Source organism: Rhinolophus sinicus, linkage group LG01 (genome assembly GCF_036562045.2).
Source record: "Rhinolophus sinicus isolate RSC01 linkage group LG01, ASM3656204v1, whole genome shotgun sequence".
NCBI lineage: Eukaryota > Metazoa > Chordata > Mammalia > Chiroptera > Rhinolophidae > Rhinolophus > Rhinolophus sinicus.
This window is the reverse complement of record NC_133751.1, coordinates 1,904,140-1,914,006: the sequence shown is the minus strand read 5'-3', so window position 1 is coordinate 1,914,006 and position 9,867 is coordinate 1,904,140. Positions and strand designations below refer to the sequence as shown.

Here is a 9,867-nt window from a genome sequence, read left to right as displayed (position 1 = left end):
TTGTCAGTGACCCCCGTGCTGCCAGGTTCCCTGCCCGGGGAATCTGCGAGGTGGAGCTGGGGCCGCAGGGCCAGCCTCCCACCTGTGCCACCAGGTGCGGTGGGGGTGCGTGTGTGGTGGTGTCGGCAGCCCCCTCGGCCGCGTGCACCCGCCCTGGGCATCCTGCACTCCGGGAGGGGAGATGTCTTGGGAGCCCCGCGGCGTCGCTGCCGCTCCCAGGCCAGGCGCCCAGGCCACCCTAGGAGGACCCCAGTCTCGGGGGCAGCTCCCAGCCGTGCAACCCACGCGGGTGGCCGCCGCCCCCCACGGACGGCCCGCGCGCTGCTTTGGCTCCGAGGGAACCTCTGCAGGGACCTGCACGCCGCCCGCTCGCGTCCGCGGCCGGCCTTCCCTCCCCGCTCGCCGCGCCGACGGCCGCCTTTCCGTCGGAGGGCAGCGCCAAGGCCGGCTGGACGCCCTCCCCTTTAAGCCGCGCGCCCCGGAAGCGGTATCGCAGCAGCGCCGGCACCGGAAGTGGATGCAGCCGGCAGCAGCGGGCGGCCGGCTCGGGAGCTGCCTCGCTCGGCCGGCCGGGCGTCGCTCTCGCGGCCGGCGGCGCCGCTCAGGCTCGGGGTGGCCGGGTGCGGCCTCGGGACTGCCCATGGGGCGCGGGGGGCCGGGCCGGTGACGCCGGACGCCCATGGACGCCCCTGAGGAGCTGCTGCCGCCGGTGATCTACACCATGGAGAACAAGCCTATCGTCACCTGTGAGTGCCCGGCGGCGCGGGAGGGGGCGGCGGCGGCGGCGGGCAGCCCGGTCCAGGCTCGCCGGCCCCTCGGCCCCCGCTGCCCGGCCGCGGCGCCCCGGCCTGGATGCTTCCTGGATGGAGGTGTGGCCGGGGCTGCGGCGGGGCCTCCGACCCCGCGACTGACCTCCGACCCCGCCGGGGGCGCCCTCCGACCCCGCCGCAGCCCCGGTCCCCGGCCGTTGTGTGCAGTTGCCCCACGTCCCGGGCGGGCGGGCGGCGCGCCCAGAACGGAGGGCGAGGACGGGGCAGGGGGACGCCGTGCGCCGGCCCGGCCCCCAGGCTCCGCCGCTCGGCCCGGCCCGGAGGCAGCCGTCCTCCCGCGGGCGGCCGTGCTCCCCGGGCGCCGCTCCGGGTCCGGGGCGGGCCTCGTGCGTCGCCACTTGGAGCGGGGACGAAGTTTGCGTGCGTTTTCCGTGTTAGAAGACGTGCGTTTGTACTTCAGGGAAGTGCTGCGCGGTGAACGGCGCCGGCGACCCGTCCGAGCCCCGCAGAACCGCGCGTGCACGGCTCGAGCGCTCCGCGGACGGGCCGGGGCCGCGACACGCGCGGGGCCCCTCCCCGAGTCCCCCGCAGGCCCGCGCCCGCCCGGCCGGGGACAGACGAGAACCCATTTTACAGACGGCGCCGTGAAGGTTGGCCGGGCTCCCGCTCGCGAGTCCACGCTCGGGACTGGACCGGCGCCTTCCTGTCTGGGAGGCGTGGGGTTTTTGCCACGTTTTTGCACACCCAGAGGAAGTGTTTTTCTGGTACAGAAAAAAATTGCCTCTAGTTTTTACAGTCGTGACTTCAGAATTAAATTCTTTAAAAACCAGAACAGTGAGTGTATGGGAAGTGCTGAAACGCTGGCTGACATTTTGATGAGCTGCAGAGACGTGTTTCAAACTCTGAGGCGTTTTGAGCTTTGATAGTATCCTGTGTCCTCAACTTATTTTTCACATGGCCCTCCATGCCCTGAGAGGAAGCAGTTTTTACAGCAAAACGTGGGCACCGGGGCCTTAGAGGACTGTCCTGTGTCCGTTTTCTCCGCGGACACGGTCCTTGCAGGCTCCCCGTCGTCAGTCCTGAGAAAGGGTGCATGTGAAGTTTGTTTGTTGCTTCGTCTGTGGACGACGAACTTTCTTAGGGAACTGGATGCTTCCATCTCACTTTGGACACTTGCAAAGTTCAGCAATGGCTGTCCCCGTCCCCCCAATGCTTGTAAGTGGGAGTGTTTCTCACAACTCTGCACCTTGAGTCCGACGGCACGGGTGCCTGGAGCTGACCAGGAGACCCTGCTGAGTCCTCCCAGATGCTTTCTGACCCCTCAGGGCACAGGGACCACGCGGGCCAGGTTCTGCGTGCCCAAGGGAGGGCCCCCGAAACCTCTCCCCAGGTGGCCTGCGTGTTGTGAGTGCGGCATAAATACTGCTTGCGGGAGCAGCCACAGATCTAGTCACCTCTGGTTGTCCGCCTTAGCTCACCTTTTAATAGCACGTTCCTCTAGGTGTTGTGTCAACACATTTCTGAAGACCAGGTCCTAACGCGTCCTTGGATTCGTGAGGCCCAGTAAGTAGGCCGTGTTTAACGTCTGCTGTCACCCACACATGCGTGACAGACGGCTGAGGGACAGTTTCCTTTCCTGCAGACGTACGTTGGTGGCGGTCCCCCGGTTAGAACCTGAGCACGCGCTGCCTGCACTGACGCCGTCTGAAAAGGCACAACCTTTCATTCCTTGGCGTCTCCGGGAAAAAAGTGGCTTCATAAACTTCCAGAGACAGATGGCTTGAAAAAATGAAAAGGTCCCTTTCCAAGTTACAGACTAACTTTTAGAAAGGCTGCCTGCAGAGTTCACACGGGCCGTGCCGTTTTGTGCATCGGCTGAGGCTCCGTGCTGTGCTCGTGCTGCTTCCGTTTCAGCCTCTCCTTCCTTCTTTCAGCTGCACGTGCTTTGGAGGGAGGAGCTGGTCTAAGGGAGGAGCACAGACAGGTAGCGGGAAGATTGCTTTAAAAAAATCCATCTGGGTGTTTTATTCACACTTTTTGATATTATGTGGCGCTCTCAGTGTGCAGCACTTTGTTCTCCGAAGTCCATTTACGTCTCCTCCTTGACTGCTCACCCAGCCATTGTGCCCTCAGGAGGTCTCTGCTTGTTCATCTGACAGTGAGAGCAGAGCTCATGCTTGTTGTCAGTTTTTTTCATAGAACTTAGAATGTATTACTTTAAGTGAAAATGAATTGTGCGTAGACCTTTCTGAGAAGAATGTAGAATGTAACTGGTTCATGTAAATTTAGGAGCTGTTTATATGTGGCCATGAGAAGAATGGAAAGTCCCCAGAGATGAGGGGGACATAGAAGTCATTATTACTTGGAAACCTTGCTGAATTATTTTAGTGATATTCTGAAGCTCCCTACGAGTTTTAACGGCCTTCGATCCTTAATAGAAGGTTTCGGAGCCTGCTGCTAACTGCCCCTGCCGCAGGGTCTGCCTCAGCGGGGTCTGCTTAGGCCCAGGACTAGCTAAGCTTGTAAACCTGGAGAGGTGCCTGCAAGGTACCTGACGGATGTCCGCGGAACAGCTCGTGGTACTAGTGACATGACAGCGTTGGGTGATGAATGACCTAATCATAGCAATTGGAATACCTAGAGTATAATTTATTAATCATGAAAAATGCACACTGAAACTGAAACAAATCCAGCAGATCCATTTGATCTAAATTTAAGTTTCAGCTTAGATATTTTTTCAACCACTGGGTCAATTCTTTGCTTTAAAATAAAGTCTTAGGTTTCTGATCCAAGGGTATGTTGGGAAAGATATGTCCCTTTTCCAGCTCTCCTTCGTGGACAAAGTGATTGTAATTCGGTGATTTGTGACTTTCCTTTGTTGACCGTCAGCATCAAACCGAGAGTAGTACATCCTGTCAGCACGCAGTTGTGTAGTATCTGAAAACAGCCACACTCCATCCAAATGCTCTGTTCTCACCAGTCACATCTTGTGTTGCCTCTCTTTTTTCCAAATCTATCTGCAGTTCCAGATCCTACGTACATTTTGAAAAGGGGAAAAAAGGCAACAAAACTGAGCAGCTCCGCAGTGCTTTGTACCTGGGTGGAGTTTGTTTTGCTTTCCCCTGTAGCTTAGTTTTTAAATTTGCACATGACAGTTTTCCACCGAGCCGGAAAGGATGGTGCTTGTGATTTAACACCGTCTCAGTTTCATTACCGAAAAGTAACTTAAAATGTCGTTTTGTTTTTTTTAAATCGATGCATATAAATGCAGGTCTTGGTCCATATCGAATTTTTAAATCAATAGCAAATCAGCGATTGAGAAGTGGGAGAAACGTTTCTCCTTAGGGACCTCCGTCGTTCCATGGGGTGTGTTCGGAGGGCAGGGGCTGAAGGCACTACCAGATGTGCTACTTCGCTTTATGTCGTTTCTACCTGTGTCTGGGTAAAAACAGCCAGGTCTGACCTGGGTGACCTAGGGTGTCACAGCCTCGTCCGCACCTGTGGAATAGGGATCATGATCGTACCCATCTAATAGGGGTTAAAAGAATGAATACTGCGAAGCACGCAGAAGGTGAGCAACGTGCAGCCAAGTTAGAACTAAGGACAGAGTCCTAAACTTCCTCTGTTCATGGTGGCCTTAGCGTCTCAGTAATGTTTTCATGACACCACTAGGACGAGAGGAATACTTAATCATTCCAGTTAGTAAGTCGTTAGGTCCAAATAATTTTATTAAAGATTATCTTGTAACAGTAGTTATTTGAAAAAAATAATACACATAATTTGGAAGAAAAATGTTTATTTCATTGTTAGATAACCACAGTGACACACTCATGGGCGGTTACACCTGCTGGGCCGGCACCACTTCTCTAACCTGAGAGTCAGATTGAACACTGCTGCCCTCCCTGATTGTGTGTGTGTGTGTGTGTGTGTGTGTGTTGGGGGGGTACTTGCCTTTTATCCCACCATCCACCCTGCTTGGTGATGATAATGACATCACGGAAAGGAGTGGACCATGACCTAGTATTGGTACTGAGAATACCTGGAGTGGTCTGGTTCATCTCCAGCGTTGCTGTTTCCTCCTAGATTTAAACTGTCTCCTGGGCCTCGTGGGCTTGCTGGTCCTGAGGCTCCTGGGTGCACCGTTTGGGAACCCGTGTTATTAGCACAGTATCCCAGCTTCTGCGGTGGATTTGAACCGATAGTTTAGAAGTGAAAAGCTTCCTCTTCTATTTGAACGTCAGCTCACATTCCTAATTTGCAAGATGAGGGGTTTCTGAAGCGTTCCTGCTAAAGTAAAATTTGGTTTATGCAAATGAGATGCAAGAGGCTGATTGTTTTTAAAGTGCTGATGAACCTGAAGCACCAGATACGGGCGGACATGGCACGCGAGGCTGAACGGAGCTGACAGCGCGGTGGTGTGGTCCCCGCAGTGAGATGGGACCGGCTAAGGTGGTCGTCTCTCATCGGAGACGCAGTGATCGACTTAAGAAGACGTCTGTGTACGAGAAGCCTTTTGCCAGTTGACAGTGTCTTTTTATGAGTTGCACGATTTAGTGTGTGTGGTCTCACAGGGACCACTTGGGCACAGACGTCTGTTCCTTCTGCTCTTGCCTGGTGGCTTCAGATCTAAATGACAGGCCAGAGGTGGTGGGAAAAACTGCATGGCCTTAAATACTCTGTGGGGGAGGAGGAAACTTTCCCTTGCTCTTCTAGACTCTTCCGGCTGGTCTGATAATCGACATGAGGCAGATTAATAAGAGAAAATGACCAAATTTAATTACATACATACGTATGGAACCCCACATGCATGGGAGAGTCAAGACCCCACATATGTGAAAGGTTCAGAGACAGAAAGAAGCAACGAGGTGTCTGTGACATTCTGAGCTCAGGGTGAAGGAAGCTCATTGGGGCTCCAGAGGGGAGGAAGGTCAGTGCAGGCGATAAGAGCAGATGTCCAGTCATTACTAGTTTGCCCCGCCCTGCGGGTAGGGCCAGAAGGTGATTTCTGGTGCTGGGTCTTATTATGAGCAAGGCCTCTAATTTAAGGGCGAGGTGAAAGTTTCTCACGAGCCTTCAGCTCAAAATAATCCACGTGCCAGAGAGGCACATCTTGGGGTGACTCATTCTGAACCCCTTCAACTCCAAGACACACCTCTTTCTGAACAGCCTATTGTGTTTGCCTCAGAGCCGTCCGTGGCTTTCTCTCCTTATTGCTCACCTTGCCTCTGTCTTTCCTTTCTTCTACCCTAATCAAACCTGTAACTGCTCTCAACATGAATTTTCAATGTGCTGACAGTATTTTGGTCTCAGAAAATATTTGGTTTTTAAATTAAACATCGATGACTTTGGATCATTCCCGACTCCCCTTTTTCTCTCACAGCTGACATTCAGTCAGCAAACAGCATTTTGACTGAAGTTTATTTAGAATTCATCCGCTTCTCCCCACCTTTACTGCTGCTCCCCCAAGCCCAGCACCTTCATCCATCCCAGGGTGACTCCAGCGGTCTCCCCGCTGGCCTCCCCATTTCTACCCAGGCCCTTGAAGCTAACCCTCAGTGGGGAGGAGAGTGATCCGACTGAAAGAGAAGTCGCAGCATTCACAGACCTTTCTGGGGGCTGCGAGACCCTCCATGACCCTGACTGTGACGTCTAGCCCCCTGGCCCCCAACAGCGGCTCTGGCTGTGCCCACACCCACTGCGGCCTTTGCGGCTTGGCTCCGCAGTACCTGCGTGGCTCTGCGGTCCCTCCGTGTTCCCTTCCCTGCCCTGGGGCCTGCTCCATGCCACCCCCGCACCCCACTTCCTGGTGAGCCTCCCTTTGACATTGTTCAGTCTCCTTGGCTCAGCACCCCTAACATTAATGTTTTTTTCTTGGGTCATTGTCTCTGCACCCTGATCCCAGGCCGCCTGCAGACTAGAGTGTGAGGTTCAGAATTGCAGGAACTTCATCTGTTTTGTTCATGGCTGTGTTTTCAGCATCTGGAATGTATTTGCACAAAGTAGCTGGTCAGTAAAAGTTTGTGGAGTAAATAAATAAATAAGCAAACAAGTCCGCATTCCTCTAAGGGAAAAACTGCTGTAGGTCATTTAACGCTTCCATAAGTTAGAAGCTTGTGATGGCATCCAGTTGTTTTCTTTAAATACATGTTTTTATGAAGCTAAAACAGCTTTGTAGAAAATGCTTGTAGAGTTTGGATGCTCCTCATTCAGACCTGTTTTTAGGTAAACTGCTATACGCTTAGTTGTTTGTTTGTTTGTTTTCATATACTGGAACATTCTCTGTTGAGAGTTTTTGAACTGAGGAAACACGTCAACGCAGTGACAGAAGTGACGCTGACTCGCTGTCTGGTGTGGCCCTCTGCTTGTGCTCAGGTGCACTTCCTGCACTGCACGTCAGCAGGCGTCACCACGGCCGGGCCAAGACGTGGCCGGGCCAAGACGTTCCCGGGCCACTGGTCCAGCTTCTGAAGTGCACATTTAGGTTGGGGACTGTCAACCCCGGCATTTGGATGCAGCCTTGAAAGAAGATACATCTGTAACTTTTCAAAATGAAACTTTACACCTTAAAATGCATAAATAAAACAGGAGCGCATTTTTATTGTAAAGAATGGAATCTGGAAGTGGACTTGCTGGGTCAGAAGGTTCGAGAGCAGGTTCAAGTTTGAAAACTGCTTCTGGATCACGCTGTGAAAAGCCACACCCACTTATGTGTGCCACACAGTGGGACTCAGTTTTTGCCAGTCTGGATGGATGGGGAGAAAACTACCATTATTTCTTTCTTTCTTTTTTTTTTTAATTTTTATTGGGGAATGAGTGGGGAACAGTGTGTGTTTCCAGGACCCATCAGCTCCAAGTCATTGTCCTTCAATCTAGTTGTGGAGGGCGCAGCTCAGCTCCAAGGCCAGTCTCCGTTTTCAATCTTAGTTGCAGGGGGCGCAGCCCACCATCCCATGTGGGAATTGAACCCGCAACCTTGTTGTTAAGGGCTCGCGCTCTAACCAACTGAGCCATCCGGCTGACCTACCATCATTTTTTTTTTAAACAGCTTGATTGAGCTTTATTCCATGGACTATAAAATCTATCCATTGCAAGCGTACAGTTCTTTGTTAGTATATTTTTAGAGTTGTGCAGCCATGGCCATAGTTCAGCTCTAGAACATTTGCATCACCCAGGAAGTCCCCTCGTACTTGTTAGCGATTAATCCCTTCTACCGAGGCAGAGGCAGCCACCGATCCACTTTCTGCCTATAAATCCGCGTTTTCTGGATGTTTTGCACAGATGCAGTCACGTACTACGCAGTCTTGTGTCTGGCTTGCACTCAGCACTGATTCTGAGGTTCATCCGTGTTGCATCGTTGATCGTTTGTCCCATTTATTGCTGGGGAGCGTTTCACTGGAAGGACGGACCGGCCGCCTCTTGTGTATCCGTCACCAGTGACATTGGGATTGTTTCCAACCTGGGGCTGCATGTGTGTCTGTGTGTGGACATGTGTTTTCCTGTTTGTGGAGTGGTTCCTAAGAGCTGGATGGTAAGCTGATGCCTGACTTTCTAAGAACTGCCCCGGTGCTTTCCTGAGTGGCTGCTCTGCTCAGCTCCCCCAGCGCTGTCTGAGGGTCCCAGTTTCTCCACGTCCTCACCAATACTTGTCTGTCTTTTCGATCACAGCCGTCCTGGGGCCTGAAGCAGTGAGACTGTGGTTTTAATTGGCATTTCCCTAGTGGCTAGTGACATTGGGCATCTTTGCTTGTTCTCGTTGGCCATTTGTATGTCTCCTTTAGTGAAATGTTTGTTCAAATCTTTGGCCCCTTTTTAAATTAGATTGTCATTGTGTTGTAAGAGTTCATTATATTTTCTGGATACACGTTCTTTATTAGATACATGGTTTGCACATATTTTCTCCCCTTCTTTGGTTGTCTTAATTTTCTTAATGGTGTCTTTTGAAGTGCAGACATTTTTAATTTTGATGAAGTTACCAGTTTTTTTCCTCATGGGTTGTGCTTTTGGTATCACATCTAAGAACTATTTGTCAAGCCCACGATTAGCATATAATGATTAGTGAGTCTCTTTATATGCTTATTGGTGAGTGGGCCTCTTCAGAATACCTGTTCATCTGTGTTTACTTTGACATTTAAGAGGCATGGGCAAAAACACGTCTAAAAGATGAATTGGAATAGCACCAGGAAACAAATGTGCTTTCCATTTTTGTATTTTGTACCATATGTGTTAGTTTTTTCTAGGGCTGCTGTAACAACTTACCAGAAACTGGATGGCTTAACATAGCAGATATGTGTTCTCTCGCAGTTCTGCAGACCAGACGTTGAAATCGAGGTGTCCGCAGGGCTGTGCTCCTCCAGAGGGTCGCGGGGCGGGTCCTTCCCGCCTGTCCCCGCTCCCAGAAATCCTTGGCGTTCCTTGGCTTGTAGCCGCGTTCATTGCTCTGATCTCTGCCTCGTCTTCACAAGGTCTTCTCTCGCCCTGTGTTTTCTCTTCTGTCTCTTATCAGATGGTCTGGAATGATCTCATTTGAGATCCTGAACTTAACGACATTTACAAAGACCCTTTTCCAAATAAGGTCCCATTCACAGGTTCCGGGGGTCAGGATGTGGACACATCTTTTGGGCCCTGTTCAACCCCTTCACCACAGTATCTGCTATTGGCCCGCACCCATCTAGTCTTTCGTTTTTATATCCCTTCTTCCATCTTCTTCTGTCCTCGCTCTGCTGGCTGAGGGAACGATTCCTTGGCATCTAGAATTTGGGCTCCAGAAGTTGACACAAGATGGGATGATCTCTTAGAAAAAGATGAGCCTTTTCAACAATCTCTACTTCTCTCAGAGACATAAATGCCTTTATTTGGCTTCTTGCACGTGTAACTTACATGATATTTCCTTCCTCGATATTATTTTAGCCCCTTGTGTGTGTAGCCCCTCATTTTTTAAAACATGAGCAGAGAAATGATAAACTGACAACAGGTTTAGGCCTTGGTCTCACCAGGAGTGTTGTACGTCTGGACATTTGTCCTGACAGATGTATTGAGCATAGAAGTCATTGCATCAGTTTCAGAGCTGAATTTTTTGGTACGGCCTTGGAACGAACAG

At 51.6% G+C, this 9,867-nt stretch overlaps 1 protein-coding gene across 1 annotated transcript in view; it reads left to right on the top strand.

Moving 5' to 3' along the window:
* Positions 1-513: 513 nt before the first annotated feature.
* The window catches only part of TRAPPC10 (trafficking protein particle complex subunit 10), an 84,659-nt gene continuing 75,305 nt past the window's right edge, over positions 514-9,867 (top strand). The window contains exon 1 of the mRNA XM_074324482.1: positions 514-746. Within this exon, the coding sequence (XP_074180583.1) occupies positions 680-746 (67 nt within the window). The 5' untranslated portion in view covers positions 514-679. The remainder of the gene's footprint in view (positions 747-9,867) is intronic.